Source organism: Mugil cephalus, chromosome 8 (assembly GCF_022458985.1).
Source record: "Mugil cephalus isolate CIBA_MC_2020 chromosome 8, CIBA_Mcephalus_1.1, whole genome shotgun sequence".
In the NCBI taxonomy this organism is placed as follows: Eukaryota; Metazoa; Chordata; class Actinopteri; order Mugiliformes; family Mugilidae; genus Mugil; species Mugil cephalus.
Window position 1 is genome coordinate 17,866,923 of NC_061777.1, and position 20,798 is coordinate 17,887,720.

At 42.9% G+C, this 20,798-nt stretch overlaps 4 protein-coding genes across 5 annotated transcripts; 1 reads left to right on the top strand and 3 right to left on the bottom strand.

Moving 5' to 3' along the window:
- Positions 1-555: 555 nt before the first annotated feature.
- Positions 556-4,849, bottom strand: polr3d (polymerase (RNA) III (DNA directed) polypeptide D). The gene is made up of 9 exons (XM_047592113.1): positions 4,721-4,849; positions 3,732-3,899; positions 3,370-3,413; positions 3,128-3,282; positions 2,915-3,039; positions 2,664-2,823; positions 2,281-2,528; positions 2,040-2,192; positions 556-1,108 (listed from the first exon to the last, which is right to left on the bottom strand). The coding sequence occupies exons 2-9, from the start codon at positions 3,891-3,893 to the stop codon at positions 992-994; spliced, it is 1,164 nt and encodes a 387-aa protein (XP_047448069.1). The 5' UTR covers positions 3,894-3,899; positions 4,721-4,849; the 3' UTR covers positions 556-991.
- A 1,649-nt stretch (positions 4,850-6,498) lies between these two features.
- On the top strand, positions 6,499-12,631 carry LOC125012858 (phytanoyl-CoA hydroxylase-interacting protein). The gene is made up of 5 exons (XM_047593039.1): positions 6,499-7,056; positions 9,280-9,449; positions 10,859-11,033; positions 11,111-11,228; positions 11,321-12,631. Exons 2-5 carry the CDS (start codon positions 9,282-9,284, stop codon positions 11,865-11,867), a joined length of 1,008 nt encoding a protein of 335 aa, XP_047448995.1. The 5' UTR covers positions 6,499-7,056; positions 9,280-9,281; the 3' UTR covers positions 11,868-12,631.
- A 6-nt stretch (positions 12,632-12,637) lies between these two features.
- ppp1r3c2b (protein phosphatase 1 regulatory subunit 3C2, duplicate b) lies at positions 12,638-14,385 on the bottom strand. Of its 2 annotated transcripts, none has more exons than XM_047593038.1 (3): positions 13,995-14,385; positions 13,803-13,878; positions 12,638-13,647 (listed from the first exon to the last, which is right to left on the bottom strand). In XM_047593038.1, the coding sequence occupies exons 1-3, from the start codon at positions 14,062-14,064 to the stop codon at positions 12,783-12,785; spliced, it is 1,011 nt and encodes a 336-aa protein (XP_047448994.1). In that variant the 5' UTR covers positions 14,065-14,385; the 3' UTR covers positions 12,638-12,782. The 2 variants fall into 2 exon arrangements, with proteins under 2 accessions (XP_047448994.1, XP_047448993.1); XM_047593037.1 differs by having other exon boundaries at positions 13,803-13,881.
- A 1,567-nt stretch (positions 14,386-15,952) lies between these two features.
- gins4 (GINS complex subunit 4 (Sld5 homolog)) lies at positions 15,953-19,937 on the bottom strand. Its single transcript, XM_047592126.1, has 8 exons — positions 19,648-19,937; positions 19,473-19,559; positions 17,590-17,703; positions 17,404-17,501; positions 17,231-17,319; positions 16,995-17,085; positions 16,754-16,858; positions 15,953-16,485 (listed from the first exon to the last, which is right to left on the bottom strand). Exons 1-7 carry the CDS (start codon positions 19,744-19,746, stop codon positions 16,762-16,764), a joined length of 675 nt encoding a protein of 224 aa, XP_047448082.1. The 5' UTR covers positions 19,747-19,937; the 3' UTR covers positions 15,953-16,485; positions 16,754-16,761.
- Positions 19,938-20,798: the final 861 nt, after the last annotated feature.

Genomic DNA, 20,798 nt, shown 5'->3' on the forward strand with positions numbered 1-20,798 from the left:
TACAATACAACTCCAGCGGCCGTGGAGTGACGTTTTCTCATTAGAGCCTCTCCGTAAGCAACTCTGACACACATGTGCAATTATAGGGTCATCATTCTGTACTTTGTTCTCCTTTTGGACTGAACACACCCCGCAGACCACCGCCCTCCTCCACTGCTCCAATTGCACTCTCTATATGTATTATATGTGTACACATGGATGTGTTAAATGCAGACAACACATCCCTTGAATGAATACCTATATACATGGCCAATAAAGCTGGTTTCTTCTGCTTTAGAGATGACCTTCAGAGTGAGAAATACATGCAGATATCAGCCATAATATTATGACTAATGCCAGGTGATAATGACACTGATTATCAGTATGTGCTATATTAGGCAGCAAGTGAACATTTTGTCCTAAAAGTTGATAATGGTAGAAGAACCCTTGACAGGGTCAAGAGATATTGGTCTTCTTCAGCAGGATAATGCCGCCTTCCACAAAAAAAAAAAAAAAAAAAAAACCCTTATTTGAAAATCTCCCAAATATCACAAGCCTAAATAAATCAGTCCATCATTTGATCTGCATGGCACATGAAAACCACCAATGTGTTTATTTGTGTTATATCGGTGGAACAAACCCAACAGATTTAATGTGCAGGATTAACAAAACTCTTTTTTTTTTATTCACACATTTACATTCATGTACAGCCTTGTCAAGTACTTTCAGATAATGAGAAGCAAAAATAGAAGTGAAACTTGGCACACCGTTCCAGCTGTGAAATGCTTATCCGAAGGCCCATTCCTGAAGAACAAACAAAACCGTGCGTATGTCTCGTTTGTATATAGTGTACTTTGATTTACAAGTATTTTATAGCTAAACTGAAAACACAACTCGATAGACTTCTACTGGAGGTCAGGCTCCAAAGGGGCACGCCGTGGCAACAGTCAACATCTCTTCAGGACCACCACCATCACTCAGTTTAAGGATGCTCAGTCTCAAACATCAAGCATCAAGAACTGCTCTCCAGCAAAGCCTCAAAGTCAGGGGAGCAAACCATTTTGTGTTTGACATTCCCTAATACAGTCAGGTTGCCCGTCCTTCCCTCGGTGTTAACAGAGACCAGCTCCTGAGAAAACAGAGGGAAAAACAATGTTAATGATTATACATGAATATGATGAAAAATTAGCTTTAGTCCTACATAGAAGTTAACCCTGTTGCACAATGCAGGGGGCTACACGTGAGACTTAGTCAGAGGCAGGTGTAAAGTGTATAGTCTTGATCAGTTTTCATGGTGAAAAAGAGAAACAATTATGCAATGGAAATCTAATATACAGACTTCAAAACAAGCAGAACTTATTAAGAGATTTAATTTCTGCAAGACGGGAAACTAACTGATGCGCTCATGCAGCATGGCGCTGCATGCATCTTGAGGGAGAGCACAGCGAAAAGAGAACGACACGGCTCTCTGGCCTAATTAATACAAGACAGTTGACGACAATTTAATCATTGCTGTAGAGCTCAATAATTATAGTTTTATCCTAGCTGTTGTTTCTTTTGCTCGGCAGTCATTTTTAATGTATTGCTTTGCGAAAGCCAAAACTGAGATAAGTAACCGTATCAATGTGACAGCCACAGCAACTCCCTGCTCCTGAATGTGTCAGCACGGCTGCATATTTTATAAGCCGAGTGTAGCTGTGTCTAGTAGTGGTTTTAGGTGTAAATATTTATCACAAGTAACTGAGTCAGACACAGGGCTTTCAGCCAGCTTTAGTTTTTACTTTTTTTTTTTTTTTTGTACATCCAGCTGGTGCAACCGGCCCCTGATGTTTACTGAATGTGGGCCAAGCATGTACAGAAGAAGGTAGTAAATCAACTCAGACGGAAATGATGAAATCAAGTGTTCACACAGTTATTAAGTGACAATATTTCATATTCAATCTCTCAATCCGATTGAAAATTAGTCTGTTGATGGGTCTATTACTCCACTTTTTAGTCAGACATTACATTTTATGTAAACGTAGTCTAAGACAGTAAGATCTCTAAATATGCTGTTTCACCTGTAGGAAAGAGCATGATGTTCCTAGAGACACATCAAGGGTCACTTGTCCGAGGATGAGCTGTATCCGGCCAGACTTCCGCACAAGCATCTTTCCCAGAGGACCCTCACGCAGATCTTTCAGATTGCAGCTGTTGTCTTCAGCCTCCTCTTCCTGTAAAAAATAATAATTAAAACACAGTCTCACACATACTAGCTCTGTATCGAAGCGATTTAAAAATATAGACGAAGGCTACAACTACCTGATTGTCCGTCTTCAGGAGCACAGACTGTCCATCCTCTGACTGCACCTCTGTTTTCACCGGCCTGTGCTCTGTCGTGGGCGGCTGGCCGGGCAGCGAGTCAGGAAGCTGGATGAAGAACAGCTCCTCCCCTTTGCTCAGACTCCATCTATGCAGAAGGTCATGAAGGACCTCGGGCTCCGGGAGAGGCGGGGGTCGGAAACTCGCCTCCGTCTTCTTTATTTCCGTTTCCTCCGGTTCTTGTTTCACTGAAGGCAAGTTCATGGGCATCATGAGAGGGCAACTATGTTGACAATGCAATTGCAGAAGTATTGACGGTATAGGCTGACGGCATTTTGGTTTGATTCCAAAATAAGACTATATAAACAATATTGTGCAGTCACCTTCAACTCCAGACTCCATGAGTTCACAGTCCTCCTCTACCTTCTCAGGTTTAACAGGAGCAGCACTGAACTCCTCCTTGAATCCCCAACCCGACACAGCGAGAGGAAGCTGGACGGGGCAGCTCCTGTGCTCACTCTTCAGGAAGGGGTCGTCTATGAACTGAAGTAAAGCAAAAGAAATGATAAATTGACTGAAAATACGGCATACTCCAGCGCCTCTTAATGAAGATCATCAAAACTAAGGCACTCACATTGTCGCGCTCCAGCTTGCGCAAAATCTCTTTGGTCTCCTCCTCAGTCTCTCTCTTCTCTTTTTTAATATTGATGATGGGTGAAGGTCCCACGCTCGGAGCATCTCTCTCGCTCTCATAGCCAGCTGTGTGTAACAACGGGATCCACTTAAAACGCACAATCATTCATGTGTAATATAAACCAGATTATGTGCACTTGCATCCAGACCCCACCTCTCTTCTTCATCATCATCTCCGCCGGACCCTGCTCAAAAATAGAGTGGGACTGGATGACCTCCGGGCGGCCCCGGCCCCGGCCCCTTTCCCTCGGACCCCGGCCTCGCTCTCCATCTTTCCTGTCTCTCCTCGGCCCGCCTTCAACTTTTATTCTGTCGAGAGAGAGAAGGGTCACCAATCAATAAAACAGTGAAATGCACAACTTTAAGATGGTTCCTTGCTTCTTTTGGGACACTCACTCTTCCTTAACTTTTCGGCCGATAATGTTGGGTGTAAATGTTTTCTGAAAAGTAAAAACAAAGACAGACGTTACAGATAAAGTAACCGTATGAAACTACGTTACGATTTACACCTTCTCGTTTTTTCGAGACCATATGGAATAATAGAATTACCCAAAAAGTGTTAATCAAACCAGAATACGTTTTGTTACCATTAAAATAACAAATATAAAGAAAAACCACTGAATGAGAAGTTGTGTCCAAACCTTTGACTGGTAGTGTACATCATTCACACATAAAACAATGCGGTTAACTGAGGTGTTTCCTCTCAATGGCTGTCCACTAAAACATTTTCTGGACAGTGAGCTTTCCTTAGAGCCTACCTTTTTCACCCCTCCCAGGGTGAGGTCTCTCGACCGCATTGAAGGTAGACGACCCGGACCGATGCCTGCCGACGGTCGGCGGCCCACCAGCGGGGGTCCTGCATTAGCGCTGCCTCCAGGGGTTGGCACGCGTTGACCGCTGGAGTCACCCGAGTCTGCCATCTGAGTCTGCCAATGATTTACCAAAATTACATTATCTCCAAACTATTAAACTAGTTTCATAATATTTTTTAAAAAATGTAGCAATTGTGTAAATATCATCTGACTCGGAGATACTGAGATCTGAGATACTGCAGTGGATATGAAATGTGATATTCCCAAATCAAGATATTCCTGTAAGATTCACTCTTATCCAACTAGATTGGGGGCTGTAGTAAGATCAAATGGTGCTTCAATAATATTCCATTCAGTATTAGTTCAGTGAAGTATGCAAACTTATGCAGTTAGTTTTTCTTATGCTTATTGTTTTTCTCTGAAATGTAATTGGTATTCAGTGGCACTGCATACATACACACACACACACATATATATATACAAACATATATTTTACATTAAAGGTGCAAAAGTTCAGAAATTATTAATCGTTTTATTTAATTATTTCATTTTTTTTATTATTTTTTACAGGGTGGGTAGATTTTTATATCCACACAGAAAGTGTTACTAGGGTGCAGATCATATCATAAGCAAAATAGAAACAAAACAAAAAGTAGAAAAACAGAGTTCTTCTTTACAGAACATCATTCCTAATAACATAATCACCTGAAGTTCAGCACAGATTTTAGTTATTTTTTTTAACAACCACCTTCAACTTCTACTTTTCAAACAAAAGGCAAAAGATGATCATTTTTAATAACCCGTGTCTAAAAGGCAGCAGAAAATATCAGCAACACGTGGCTAAATTACATCATTACACCATCCCCTTCCAGTTTATTATAATTTCACGCTGTCAGCAGTAACATTTCACGCCCCGGGCTTCTCCAGATACTTACGTTATTATTCTTCGGTGGTCCCTGACGAGAGATTAATTCAAAACTTGAGCGTCAACACACATTGTTTTTTTGTCACAGCATGAATATCATGGTGATGACGGTGATGCACGCCGCCATGACACTTCCGCGTTGTCACCGTCCTCTGAGCTCACGTGGCTCAAACATGCGCAGAAAGATTCGCATGGAGATTTCGTCGGTTTGCATTAGGAGCTCGTCGTGTGATCGGGCTGTGATTAACTGTTAAGCACCGGGCATGATATACACTACAACAGTGACCGCGTTTAACGTTATGTTAATTTGTAAAAGGCGCCATGTTACAGACAGTCCCGCATTTACATATGCAAAGAATCTGACTCCATCTTTGCTTCATTACAATTACAACAAACGCAGAAACAGAAAATGAAAAGAAAGTAAAAACAAGAACTTTATGAGGCTAATCCTCCATAAAAAAATCAAATCAAATAAAATAAACGTAAATATGCTGCATTAGGACAGACTTTGAAGACCATACATTAATGTAAAATGAAATGTTATGGAGAGATCTGGACCAAAGATGGAGCTGTGGCCCTGTTCAGACCTGATTTTTTAAAACCATATCAAAGAGGATCAAGAGGCTTTAAAGAGGCAAAACCAGAGATGCAGATGCATATATATAAAAAATAAAGAATTATTTTTTTAAACTCTTGTAGGGATGACAAGAAGAATATAAGAGTGAGACCTACAGCCATCACAACTGATGGAAGAAACCACCAAAGTTAAAGATACACTGACCTAAAAGAAAAGAGAGCGACACTGTCTTTTGCAAATGTCTACTGAGGTATGAGAGTACATTGAAATGACTTGTGCACATGCTCATGTCAAGCTAAAAACATAATATGATGCTATGAAGCGTTTAAATTATGGTGCATCCAGCAGGAAGAACAAAAGGGGTAAAGATAGCTCTGCTTAGCACTGTTTCTGATCATTGTGTTGTTTTTTTTTTTTTTGTCCAGATATTTGTTCCAACCCGATGCTGAGGTTCTGAAGACGCTTGGAACGCTCAGGTGCTCTCCTGATATTCAGAAGATGTTTGCTGTGATCTAAGAACTCACACAAGTTTTGGAAAATAATAAAACGTGCCAGTGTGTGAGTATAATTCAAATGGGGTCAATTTCTCTACTCTAAGTTCAAACTGCACGGTCCCATCTCTGGAGCCGAGAGGGTTATTTGGACAGAGGCAAACTGTCATTGCATGACTAATGATGGATGACTACAGTTTAATTACACTCTGGGGGTATCACTCATCTGCAGCTGACTGGAAATGAATGAAGCTTTTTCAATACTGCACAAAGCATGTGGAATTACGGCAATATATCTTTGTCACTGCTAATACTCTAATATAATGTGTTTGTGTATGGTGGGCACTCTCACTATATAAGTTCATCCCTTTGTTGTTTTCCTTTATCCTATGCTCACGTCTATAGTTTTAGCAGCAGCAGATTATAGCCGTTCATATGGGAGGGGTCTCTTTAATCCCTAATGGGAACCGAAATGAAGTTGTCCAGTGAGGTTGAACCAGTACAAAAACATCCCTCTGAAAATTAATGCCAGTAGAAATCTGCTTACTCTGGACTTACACACAGGCATCCCTCGCCCCCAGATAGGCTGAGGGGAGATGCCCCGCGGAGTCAGTCCATATGGCATAACAGTTGGCACATGTATATTTTTGAGGTCTTGATGGTCGGCTGTGTGATTTACTCACAGAATAATCCCTTCTGAATATTCTGCCCCCATGCCCACCACCCCCCACACACACACTCCTCGTACTGCTTCCATATCTGAGATGTGACATTATGCAAGCAGCGAGTATTCAGACCATATTATAGTGTGTTTTGCGCCCCAGGGCTGACTTGCTGATGTGTTTGTGCATGGTCGGCCGGTGAAGGCATGATGCTGACGAGGCGGACTGTGAGTCTCACTGTGATCACACTTCAGGTGGACAGTTCCCTCTCCTGATTTTTTTTTTTTTTTTTGTCTTCTTCTCCTTTTAGGTTTTAAATCATCCTGTGCGGCTGCATAGGAGTCAAGGAAACATCACACAGGGCGCAGAGCAAAGGAAAAATAAGGGAGGGGGAGGTGTTTGGGGGTTAGAGCGTGACACACAGAGAGGGAGAGAGAAACAGACGGAGAAAGAAGAAGAGAGAGGAGACTGTGTGTTAGTTTCACCTCCTAATCAGTTTTCCTGGGGGATCTGTCATCGACTGCAGCAGAGGAGGCGCGCAGACAGTCAGATAAGAAGACGGTGCAATTCAACCTGGCTGTGATCTTCTGCCATCCCAAATTTGAACCTCATACAAGTAAGGAAATCTTTTAATATAGCCTCCTTTTGGTGGTAATAATAATAATGATAATAAATCCATTATGTTGTTTTTCATGTATAATTCTGAAGTTGCTAAGCTCAAATAAGCAGAAGCAGCTGGAGTTTTATTTGTGCATTAGATGTCAGCCATAAAGTCAGAGGAATACAGTAACTGGGGGTGACAGTGGATCCGCTTTATTTGCATGTTGCATGATGACATTTTTTTTTTTTTTTTTTGCCGTCTTTGGACATTTATTACACCCCATGTCATCTTGCACGAGGCTGTGAGCACATTTCAAACGGCACCGCTGAGACTGGAGCTCATTCTCCTAAATGGTAATGGTAAATGGCTCGACTGTGCCAGCTTTAACGGCTTCTTTATGGAACTCAATTGAACAGACAATATCGGTTACAAATGGAGCCATTTCACTCCCCGGTTTAAAAGCTGTGCTGAGGAAATTGTGACTTTCCTTCTTCCCGCTCATGTAATTACCAAAATGTGTTTTCAGATAATTCACTCTGAAACAAACAGTGGCTTTGAACCGGAAAGCTGCCCTACCCTATATGCAATGCTGCAGCTGCAACATCTGTATGTGTTAAGTCTTTCAGCCCAGGATAAGAACTGTAACCGAGTACCATCAATCCAGTGCAAGCACTTAACGATAAATCACCATTTCGGATGCAACTTGCCATTTGCCCTATTTGAGGCAGCTGTCTATCAAGAGTATCACGGTGGAGATAATGAGCCCACATTTATTTGCACAGACGGATTTTTAAATGAGGGCTCGTGTGAACGCTGTGGAAACCTTCGCTTGAACTGCGTTCACACACATTCGATCCAAAAGTGGAACAACACTCAGAGGCATGGGGCTTTGATGACTTGTCCTGTGAGGATCTACTCTTGCCCCAGTTTCTCTCTATGAAAAGACACCAGGGTAAAAAAAAAAAAAAAAGAGAGGGAGAGAGAACAGCAGCTGGAAAACAGACGCATGGATTCGCACGTGCGTGATGCAACGGCTTTCTCTCTCTCTCTCTCTCCCCTTGTCCCCGTGTGAACGAGCTATAGCACAAATTTCACAGTTCACAGGCTTTAATGAGCCGGTGCAGCCCGTCCATCATACCGACTGGAGAGCACCTTTAACAGACCCAGCAGCCACACGCTGACTCCACATCAAGCATTTGCAGGATCACACACACACACACAAGAAACCGAGCTTGTTACCATTGGTTATTTTTAGTCACATCTATGAGCATATGTTCGGCGTGAGAGGGCTTTTAATAAGGGAAACAATGTGCCGCTTTGGTGTCAATATGCTGAAATTTAAAAGGGAGAAAATCTTCGTCTCGATCGGTGAGCTACACCGGGGAAAGACGACTGCAATAACAAACTGATGGATGAAGATTACAGACATACTATGGAGGAGTAGATGTCCCAGGGAATAATAGAACTACTGCGCAGAGGAGGCTTCCCATCAGTTAAGAGCAGAGAAGGTGACAGGTAATGAAATAAACACTGGCTGACCAATAGATTACCCCCGGCACGGTACTCAAGGCTATGTGCAGCAGCCTGGATCTAAGTGAAGATGATTGTAAATCACCTGCAGCTGATACTTTATCCTCCCTACTTTCACTGGAAATAGCTGTTTGAAGATTTCCCTTGAGCTGCAGGGGGCTCTCTTGCTTGGCAGTTTAGAGACGGCAAGAGAAAAATATTTCAGAAGTTCCTTTCAGTTTAAATTGCTGCTGACGCGTGCAGGAACATATTTGTTTGTGACCCCTTCCTTTCCTGGAGAATCACAGGAGAAAGATGAGGGAGGCTGCAGCCGTGTGGTTGCCGGGAGACTGCTGTAGGTGGATTATGAAATGCACGGTGAAAGCAGAGTCCAGTCACCCAGCTGGGAGCCAATCGAGTTGTGTAATGGTGGGAAATGTCAATTGAGGGCAAGAAAAGGGAGGAGGAGGGGTAAAAAAAAAAAAAAAAAAAAAGAGAGAGCAAGATAGTGAATGAAAAGCTGACTCACGGACCCGTAAATGAAAAGTTAATTTGATTCCGGTTGAGTGCATTCAGCCGTGGTGTTTTTGAGCAGCTGTACACTTTCACACTTTCATTTCATAAGCTTTTTGTGGCACAGTTTAATCTCCTGCTCATCTCCCGCTTTGCTACCGCAGTCCTAGATTACGCTCTGGTCTAATGAACCGCTTTTACCTCCAATTTTGACAGAAATGGACGCCCCTCTTTCCACTCCCTGCAACATCCAGATCTGCGAGGTCACCTGCGACTCCTTCCGCATCATGTGGGATATGACCCCCGAGGACACGGGCAGAGCCACGCACTTCTTCATTGACCTGAGCCGCAAAGAGAGCGGGGACGCCAACCGCTTCAAACACAGGGTCTGGATATTTGAATCCGCTGCATGACCTCACCTGCCTTCTTCTGCCCTCTCCCTGAAGGCTGTCTGCTCGAATGTGTTGTCTAGGCTCATGGTCCAGATCCACAGCAATCAATTTTCACCACACGGTTGGCTAGGAAAGTCGTCCCTGTGATGTATGCCCTTTAGAAATAGCAATATGCAGCCAGAACGAGACACGAGGAAAACGTGAGTTTTACTGAAGTCTAATTGGATTAAGAGAACAGAAAACTACAGTTGCGCCCTTTCAGTCACTTCCAATACAAGCGAAAAAGGAAAATGTGTGCAGTCAACAGCTTTAGGCCACTGACTCACTTGCACATTGTTTCCTCTTAAAGTGGACAAAAACTGACAAGAGCACAGAATAGTTTCCATGTTAATTACTTCCAATGCACATCATTAAATTCACAGACTAGACTAATTTCAGAAAGAAAGATTTAATTGATTTGCTTTTTAATTTATGAATGCATTTGCCAAGGTCTATTAATCTCAAAGTGTGAGAGGAGTTTGTACTGAATTTAGCCACAGGCTACTTTCCATTGGATTTGCTCACATGAAAAACGGACACTGCAGTATATACTATTTACTTTTAGCCACACCCGCAGGATGACCCAAGCTCACAAGTTAAACTACGACCTTTAACGTGCAGAAAACATCATCCCTGAATAACACCGACATGTTAGCAGTATCATTCTGAGCAATTTGGAAAGCGTTAGCATTTAGCCTTAACTCTACCTTTTACACTGCAAAAATAGTAGAAACTAGAAAGAGGTAAAATATTCTTATATTCAATCAAATAATCTTGTATTAAGAAAAAAAAAATCTGCCAATGGGTTTTTTGCTTGACAAAAATTCTTAAAAATAAGCACAACGTTCTTGTCTCTGAACAAAATATAAGATGTATCACTTTGATACAGGGATCATTTGCTTTCTTGAAATTGCAAAATATATATATATATAAAAAAAAGATGCAAAATCGTGATTGCAATTATGATCCATTATTTCAGACAGCATTCAACTGTGAAAAAAAAAGTGCTGTGACTGAGCGAGGATATGTTTTCTCTCTGATATACAAAGTGGCACAAACAAACTTGCATTGGAGATGTTGCCATGGACGCGGATCCTCTGAGGCTGTAGTAATTAGCTGTGTTTCTTAGAGGCCTCGGTTAAAACAAAGCCGCCGGTTTGATCGGCTGTATCCTAGTTACAGCAGCCTGGCCTTGAAATGGAGTGTAATGCTAATAATGCAAATACGTTTATGGAGGGAAACTTACCACCAACCAACTGCATTTACATGGACTTTGAAATGTAAATGAGACGCACACTGCGGCCTGTTATAGCCTTGCGTATTGTTCCTGATCACTGTCACTTCTTCCCTGCTTTATTCTGCAGGATGTGCCAACCAAGCTGGTGGCCAAGGCCGTGCCTCTCCCCATGGCAGTGAGGGGACACTGGTTCCTCAGCCCGCGGACAGAGTACTGCGTGGCTGTTCAAACTGCTGTCCGACAGCCAGACGGTGACTACCTGGTGTCAGAGTGGAGCCAGGTGGTGGAGTTCTGCACTGGGGGTAAGGCATTAAAGTTCACCATTAGCATTTAAAGTGGTTGTAATGATTATATAACTTCATGATGTAAAATTCTGCAGACTATGCCATGGAACATCTGCAGCAGCTTCTCGACAAAGCCAAAGGCTCTGCAGGGAGGCTACTGAAGTTCTCTATGTTTTACCGTAACCAGCACCCAGACTACTTTGACCATGTCAGGTCAGAGCTGCATTCTTTCTCTTTATTCTGTACCTAAAGCCACGGCTACAGGATGTACGTCTAATACTTTTCCTCTTTGTGTCCTGGTTTAGGAAGGAATGTGGGGGACTGATGCAACCGGCCCTAAAGGACAGCAGTGGGAGTCATGGCTCTCCCATCAACGGCAAACTGCGAGGCGTCTTCTTCAGCTGCAACACAGAGTTTGATACGGGCCTCCCTCCTAAAGACTCTCCATACGGGCCCCTGCGGTTCCAGATCCCAGCCGGACACCTGCTGAACCCCAACATCTGTCTGTATTTTGCAGACTTCTACTGTATGTACACAGCCTACCACTATGTGGTGCTGGTGCTGGCCCCCGTCGGCACCGAGGGAGATACCTTCTGCCGCACCCGTCTCCCCATGCTGGACTTGGCCTCCAACCCGTTCCTGACATACACTGCCCCCCAGAGGCCGGGGGAGGAGCCTCTGTACTGCCACGCCAGCGACGTCATCCTCGAGGTCCTCTTCACAGAGCCGGTTCATCTGGATCAGGGCAGCGTGGAGCAGATCAGGGGGCACCACCAGCTCATGAGTCTGACCACAGCGAACGCCAAGAAAGACCCGAGCTGCAAGGTGTGCAACATCAGCGTGGGACGCTGAGGGAAACGCCGGTTTGGTGACGGACCTGGGCGCCCGCGATGCATAAAGACAAAAACAGTTTAGCTTAGAAAACTGTAGGTCAGAACACTGTGGAACCAGTCACCTCTCGGGGTGTCTCTGTGCTGCTCTCCCTCTACCCCCCCCAACCTGGACTAGAATAGTGTGTTTTAAATAGAAGATTTGTGTATTGAAGAAACTCAGCTGGGTAAACAGTGAATAACCATGCATGATTGCTGAGCGAAACGCAACAGACTTCCTTACGTGTCGAGGCTCCTAAATTTTCTCTCATGCTCTTTCATTGAGTCCACTCTGTTATGTGTGTTCTTCCCCCCAACAACTAATAACTTAACACGACTGCTTTACAGATTTCTATAGAAATTATTTCCTCTTCAATATTGTGATACCCTCAAAATAACAGCCAGATCTTCCATCACTTAAAAAAAATGCTTAAAAAGATTGTGAATGTTGCATTTCAAACAGTGAAAGCCAAGGGATGTGTTGTGGTCTTGAACACAGCTTTGTTACGAGCGCAGAGCTAAGATTAGCTCCGTTATTTCTATGGGCTGCCAATGGGTTGTCCCCGCCCACTAAACTCTGACCTATATGGGGAGCCCAGAAATGCCTCAAGTGAAAGGGACCCCCCCTCTTCCCCAGTGGACCACAGTAACTCATTTGGAGGTGACTGGCCAAAGTGTAGGACATGAGATCAGAATGTGATACATTATGCAAAAGAAAACTGAAAAACAATTAAATGCAAGAAAACCGACCTGTTTTAGAGTATTTTTTATACGAAGAATTTATTAACTGATTGAAAACAAGAGTTTCTAAGTACAAACAGCGCAAACGTAATAAAAATATTCATCACACTTTCAGCCGTGCACCACATAGATAGGGATCATTCCTTGGCTGGGCATGTCATGCCCTTTCACTCAGATTCTTCCCGCGGCAGAGATGTGAGCTCACGCACACTGCAATGCTGTAATTCTGTCCACTGTTGTTGTCCCAGAAAGGCTCCCTGTGTCCTCCTGGCAAATACTTTAAACAGAACTCTATCTTCCGTTTGGCGTCCAGCACCTTAGGGATCGCAATGTCAAATTCAAAGATGTCCGTGTCGGGGCCTCCGAAGCGCTTCTGCAGGTACGTGCACGGGACATCTCTGTAGCTCTGCCACGAGTCAAAGGTGATGCGAACGCGCACATCCTTCTGGACGCTGATGTTCCTGACTCGCACGGTGCCTTGGACGGCCTGTTCGGAAATACTGCAGTTCTCCAGGATGACCATGCTCTCTGCCAGTTTGGCACGGAAGGCCTGGAAATCTGCGGAGGGCTGTGGGAAACCCAGTTTGAGTCGTGTTCCTGGGCAGCAGGTGCTGACGGTGCAGCTGTAGCCATCCTCCGTCATGCTCCCCAAACCCTGCAGCGAGGGCAGCAGGTCGAGGTCGGGCTGCTCCTCTTCGTCGGAAAACACTCGCACGGCTGTCAGAGACAGTCCGTGCGAGTCGGCAAAAACCACGCGTTTGTTCTTGACCGGCAGCAGGACGTCGTCGTCGTCGTCGTCCAGGTCACTCATAAAAGATGAGAGCGGGTGGGTCACATAGCTCAAGATGTCAGAGGAGAGCTGGTCTGAAACTTGAGGACGGATGCAAGGTCGCTGGGGTTTCAGGATGGGGACCCAGACGTGAGGACACAGTTGTTTACTTTGGTTCAAGCAGAGCCGCACAGCAATCTCCACAAGTCCAGAGGACTGGGCCATTGAGCCCAGGCCAAACGCGGGAAGGACACTTAAAAGAAATAGACAGTGATTTCCATAAATGTTGTTGCCCTTAAAGTGTGATCAGTGAGTTCAGTGTGACCTGTTAGCAAAACCGTGACGGTATCTTTAAAAAAAGTGATGCAATGTGATTCACTGCACATTATATTTAGGTCAAATGCTTACCTTGCACTGGACATCTCCATACTGCTAGTCTGGTGTTGCGTGATGAAAATAAAACCCTCAGTGGTTGAATGGAGGTCTACTAAACAGAAGAAGTATGTCAGTGTTACAACAGGTAGACATGAAAAACCACTGTCATGTTTCACATGTGTGAAAATATAATCTATTACAAAGTCACAAAAAATTGAGTCTTACCCACAGACTCCCATGAGCAGCAAGTAGCAGCAGCAAGTCTATGTTTTACCCACAGGAGAATCTGGCACATCCTGTTTATACTACCTCAGTTCAGATGTCATGTTGCACACTCCACCCTCTTCACCCTCCTGACCAATCAACCGAGCTTTGTGGATAACTGTAACGTCTCATGTTGTTTTAAAAACCATTTATGGTTTCAATTTAAACATTTTTCACATTAAGTTAAGCGCTACTCAGTTTGATTCAGTATTTAACCGTTAAAACAAAAACATGTGATCAAACCCTCAGCCATGGAGATGTACTGTATATAAAATTAAGTCTTTGTATTATCACCTCACACGTGTGTTGTCCAGTTGTTGACGTGGCATTAAACTTCTCCTGCGCAGATTGTATATACAGATTTCTATACATTCACTTTAAGGTGTGTTGTTTGGAATGTCACTCTGCACTGTGGAAACTATGCCAGTGATCCTGGACTCTATTCTCAGACCCCACACAGACCCCACTGAGGTCTTGGCCTGAATCCAAGCACTCTGCGAGTTGGCTATCCGCCCTAAAGGGATCACTGTCCCACAGTCCTCGAACGTGTGTGATGCTGAGGAGGACCGGATTACAAACTACTCACAGTGGGTCAGTCACTTGATCGGGAAGAAATTCAAGTATCACTCCATATATAGTGAGAGGGAGGGACGGAGAAGGCTCCTAGGGACGCATGACATACGTGCACAGCAACAGTGCGCAAATGCAGATGCCACAACTGGAAACAAGTCCAGGCGGTTTAACCACTTAACTGATATAGTCCACACCTGTCCGTGAAACTGATTTTGAGTCCACTGTCCAATCACGTTTTAAGGATTTGACTTTTTTTTTGACCTCCTGATACCCTGCGTCCTCACATGGGGACGTTAAGTTTTAGGTCTGTGGCACCTTGTTCTGCTCCATTTAAACTTTTATCGTCATAACTAGATACTAGTTGGTGTAAAAACATGATGGCGGAAATTTCAGCTGATTCATTCTGCAACTGATCACGTAACAATAGTGCACAAGGTACAAAACCTCATCAAATTTTAAAGTTGAACTTCACAACTTCACTAATTATCAAGTACTCAATTGAAGACATTGCGATTGCATTATTTGCAATTCTGCTTTTGCACAACAATGTTCAGATATGAAAATTAACATATTTTGTTACATATTAGTGATTTCATAATAATATTGAGAAAACAAAATCCTCGTGTCAGGACATGTTATTTTTCCAAAAACTACTTCCTGTTCAGTACTGATAATGATACTTAGTTTTTAAGTTCTTAGATCCTACTAATCCCAAATAGAGTAATGGATAAATTAAAAATGCAAAGCAAACAAAAGCTCAGGTCTCAGGAGGTTGAGAATGCATTAGGAAGCTGTGTCCGGTCAAATGATAATGTTGGGCACGGCGATCAATAAATAATGAAATAAACACAACAACATTCAAGGATGTGCTCAAATGTTTTTATTTTTCTTGAGTCCATATTTCCAACTATTCTCCATTTCATTTCCTCACAATTTTAATGAGAATAACTACATGCACGAACCCACACTTCTGTGTAAGAAATCCTGTGTCGTCTAAGCAATCATGATTTTTCTTCCTTGCTAGATTACCAACATACTCGGTATATAAAAATAAGTGTATAATCCTAATCTCCGTTTTGATATGAGCTGGATCTGCAGTGCTGTTGGAGAAGATGACAGCCTGCTGACACGCGGCTCCGTTTCTCACAGCCTCCCTCAACCCCTTATTAGTTCCAATTACTGGCCAGTCCACGTGACAAAACACAGAAATGAGCACTGATTGCAACCTCTGAGACGCTTACATAACTATCCTTAAAAACCACAAAGGCTTAAAAGATGATATTATACATATCCTTGAGTGGAAAAGAAAACACAATAAAAATAAAGTTCAAACTTATAATGCATGGTAATAGTGTAAAAAAAACATTTTTATTATTTACAATCACACCAATGCATATGACTAAAAGCGCAACTGTCTTATTATGGTAGACAAATGAAGCACAAAACATACACACAGATTAGCACTTGAACCCCGAAGTCACTGTGATGCCAAGTGGATGAATGAAATTACACCTTCAGGTCATCTGATAAATCCTGTAACCGAGCATAGTGACAGGAATAATGATGAATTAGCAGTCTCTAACAGACACCGACACACCAGAACGCATTCGAATTACGCAACCAAATTTATGATTATAAACATCCAAAAATAACCCCACAGCTCTGCAAAAGCTACTTTGGCGAACGAGGCCTGCTCAGAGTCTTCAGTTCTCACTAGCAGTGACCTTTTTCTTGGGGACATGGCACCGCTTTCCATTTGCATCGCCCAAGTTATTCTCACTCGGTCAGGAAGAAGAATGTGTTTCCTGATGTGAATAGGTAAATCTGCCCTTTTCTCCTTCGGGCTATTTCACAAAAATCTCCGAACAACGCGACAAACCTGCAACATAAAAACGACATAAAATGTTAGGTGCATTTAACTGTAAACTGTCCATCATCATGTGATTGTTTTAAAAGACCTTTTTTTTTTATAAGTCGTTGCCAAGACACAATGAACTCTGCAAAAATACAGAGCAAAAAATAAAAGCAGATGTCACGGCCAAGCTTATGTAAGATCTGCACAAATACATTAGCAGATGTTGGTTCAAGAGGGTCTGAGGGCAACACCGTGTTAATGAGAAAGACAGACAAGAGTCACTGTTACCTACCTCAACATTCAAATTAACTGCACGGCTCCGCTTGAAACAAGTGGCGCTATAGTGCGATACCGTATTAAATGCTGAGAGCCTTCTTCAAGATCCACAACATAATCTCTGATGGAAGAGACACAGTGGAGATGTTACCGTTGTATTAGCAGAAAAATACAATGCTGAGTGAAGAGGTGACACTGCCACCTACTGGATTTGGACATCGGTAACAACACATCAAGTGACGGGCTGGATAACGTACCTCTGATCATCCGTTTCAGGCTCAACCAGGATGTTTTCCTGCCTCTCCTTCACCCGCAGAAACACGAAAGAGTCCAAGCAGGGCTCCGGCACTGGACATTAGAATTCATGGGATTGTTGTCAATGAAAATGTCATCGCAAATGCCACCGTCTCTCAGCGCATGCTAATGGCAATATTTCGGGCATGGGTCAGCCAAGTCTGAGCAAATATAAAGAGAGTCTGGGAGGAAAAGGTACCTGCTTTGAGCAGATCCACAGTCTGCAAGTTGGCCGGCATGCGCTTCAGCGCTACAGCCTTCAGGTAGGTTTCCATGTTCGCATAGTACCTGCACCCCAGATATGTATTTCAGTGTGACGACAAGTGTCACGACAACGCAGCAGTTTAAACGACTTCGTGCTTCCATACTCACTCTTTGGCAAAGGCAAACTCCTCAGGTGAAAGCAGACACGGCTCTCCGTCACCTCGAGACTTTTCTTTCTCCAAGACATGCGGGAAAAACTTCTCAATCTGGACACAAGCGGAGCAGGCAGTTTTGTGACGAGGCACAGAATGAGACCCGAGATTTGTTTTACGACGAGCGGTTGACCGGACTGACCTTCTGCAGACGAGAGCGCAGGTAGCTGCTGAGAACGAAGCGGATCCTGTCTATTTCCATGCGATGGATGCTGGCCTTTGAATCGCCTTTCTTCACCCGCTGCAAGTTGGATTCCTGTCGGAGGAGAGGTCACAACGCACATTTATATTCCTCTTATTCAGGGTGACTCATGACGATGACCATAAAAAAACAAATATGATTTGAAATATATTGCAATACAGCTTCAGATATTAGCTGCATTTTATACTTGTATACATACACCTGCCAGTTACACATTTTTCTGATGAATTAATTTATACATACACATCAAGTAAACATCAAGTAAACACGTGAAAAGAAAGTATTTATTTTAAGTATTCTTCCTGACTGACATTGTTGAATCAGGTCATTTTTGAAGTACAAAAATTACCTGTTTTATATTATTTTCACAAAGTGAACACTTCAAAACAAGGTATCTTGTCATGGGATGGACTTAAAGCACATCTAATCTGGAGCTGTAGCTGATTCTGAAAATATTTCGGGTACAGTACTCGATAGCCCCAGTTTCATTCTCTAAACAGCTCCGTCCAGGAGGCAGATGCCTTTTTGATAGGTTTTTGATAAATCTTGTAGTTAGGGTTTGCTCATCTGACTCTAAACCCTGAAACCCGTAGTTGTGCTGCTATGCACTGCACACATTTATATCCAGCTATTGGATTAATACTAGAATCGCTGGCTCTATCCGCCCACTATCAATCCTGCATACATCCTGTATACACTGATCAGTTACAACATAAAAGAGTTAAGTTCTGATTCGTGGCGAAATGGACGTGGGCCTTCAGAGGGTGTCCTCTAGAGTCTGGCACCAGGACGTCGGTAGTAATGTCTTTTAGGTCATATAAGGCTGACAGGGGGTATTATACCCGGAGCACTCTGCAGATACTCAGTCAGTTTAGTATGTGGGGAGTTTGAAGGCTAGGTCTGTGAGCTACTACTGAGCTTTGCTGGGGACGGTTGCTGCTGCTGCTGGGGTGTGTCACTGTGTCAACATCCACACGAGTGCCAGGACTGCAAAACAGCAGCAGAACATCGCTCTTAGAAAATCAATGTTATTCACTCCACCTGTCAGTTCTGCACTCGAGTTTGATCCAGGCGCATGCATGACTTCACCTCCTTGCATCTGCTTCTATCCTCCCTTCTCTTCTGTCCAACCCACTTCAGGTTTGTCCTTTAGAAAGGGATTTTTTTTTTTGTTTTTTTTTTTTATCTCAGTTTCTTGCTCTGGGGATTTCAGCCTCCGCGTTAAGCATCTCGAGACTGTTTTGATCGTTAACTGATGCCGTGCACATAACATTTAATTCACCCCACTTCAGTTCAAAGGGAAACTGTGCTTTGCAGCAGAAAACTGGAAATAGTTGCAGAAAAAAAAAAAGAAATTGTTTTACCTACCTCAATGCTGAATTTGCACCCAAATGTATATATTGTAGCCTACATAATGTTCAGCCACTGCACTACTCATTTTGGCACAACTCATCACCAGGACTGTGTTTTTTTTTTTTCATATATTTTATGCATATATTAATTTCAATTTGATTATTCCATGTTTCTTATTTCTTATATATCAGATTGTAAACTGAGCTTTTCCACTCAGTCTTATATCGCTATTGCCTGCTCTGCAATATCGTCATATGAAGCACTTATATCAATACTTGCACAGATACACAAGCACAGATTTCAAGCGTATTACAACACAGATAAAAAGCTCCACCACTGCTGCTTAATCAGATATTTAAATAACAGTCGGCTGCAGTCCTTTGATGTATTCAGATATGCTGGAAGAACCATGCATGATGCTAAACACTAGAAACAACCCACAGAGAAGGAGGTATTCCCCGGGTAGTTACCATATGAGTCAGCTGCTCCATCACACACTCCACCACCTCCGATTTGTTCTCCAGCAGCTCCGGTGAGAATTTCTCATTCAGCCAGGCCTGTAGGTGACACACATGTTACATGTAACCGAGACGACACCACTGACATTAGAGAATGGACAACAATAATCATGCTAATTCGGCTCACTTCTTCCAGTTTGGCGATCAGCTCCGCCGGGGTCATAACATCCTCCAGGCTGTCATCGTGGTTGATGTCGCTGCCGTGGTCAGACAGAGCGTCCGACATAGTTTACGTTGTTTTCTGCAACGTATGCAGACAAAACACGACTCTTCGCCAAAACACAGCGCGTGTGTTGGACTTTCAAATTTATATTTAAGCCAACTCAGTCGGAGTAACTTGGAGAAACGCTCTGAATAGACAACAGTTGCTTCCGCTGATACCGGTACTCGTTGTTTATTCGCGCCATTAGAACTTCTCTCGCGAGATTTAGAGGATCGTATGTAAACCCCGGGTTGTGCTTGACAGGCGACATTTTAATAACCTGTGTAATGTGTCACACTCAGCTACGGAGTGTTCAGTCAAACGCTTGAATTAATTGTCACTGGTGCTTGTTCCTTTCCTTTTTGGTGTAAATTCTTACATATTTTGTTGTATAGAAAAAGCATTGTGCGTACAGTGTGTAGTAATAGGGTTTCCTGAAATACAAAGTTCAGGGAACTTATATTTTGAGATCTGCGTGTCGTGTGAATAGTTTTCCAAACACGTTTTTTATTAGGGTGAAAACGAAACTGATTTGCTCCATCTGAAATATTGTTTTGTATGATTGTTGAAATATTAACATTAACGGGGTAGAATTAGTAGCCATAAACAACGCAGGCATTGTGGATCAAGCACATCCGGGAACTTTTGGTAAACGCCAGTCTGTGGTTAGTTAGGACTGTCAGTCTAGTCTAGCACCAACCTCCCAGTACAGATTATATTTGCCATACCACTAGTTTTCCTTTCGATCCGATAACAAGTAATACCAAGACTATCCCAGTACCGATATCGATACTTTTAGATTCCTACTTCTGTATGTGAAACTGATGACTTTTACAATGAACATTTGTGAATGTAATTATGAAAAATGCATCTGTATGAGAATTGAACAAGCTGTCAAATATTAGACTTCTCCTTAATCAGAGAAGTTAAAGACAATCTGTGTAAATCAACAAGTCAACTGAAAATCTGAGCAAATCTCATTAGGAAAAAAAATGAAGAAGAAAAAAAAGAAAAAAAAGAAAATACTCGCTGTGACCTCGATATAATTCTTTTTGAACTAGACAGAGTGATCTTCA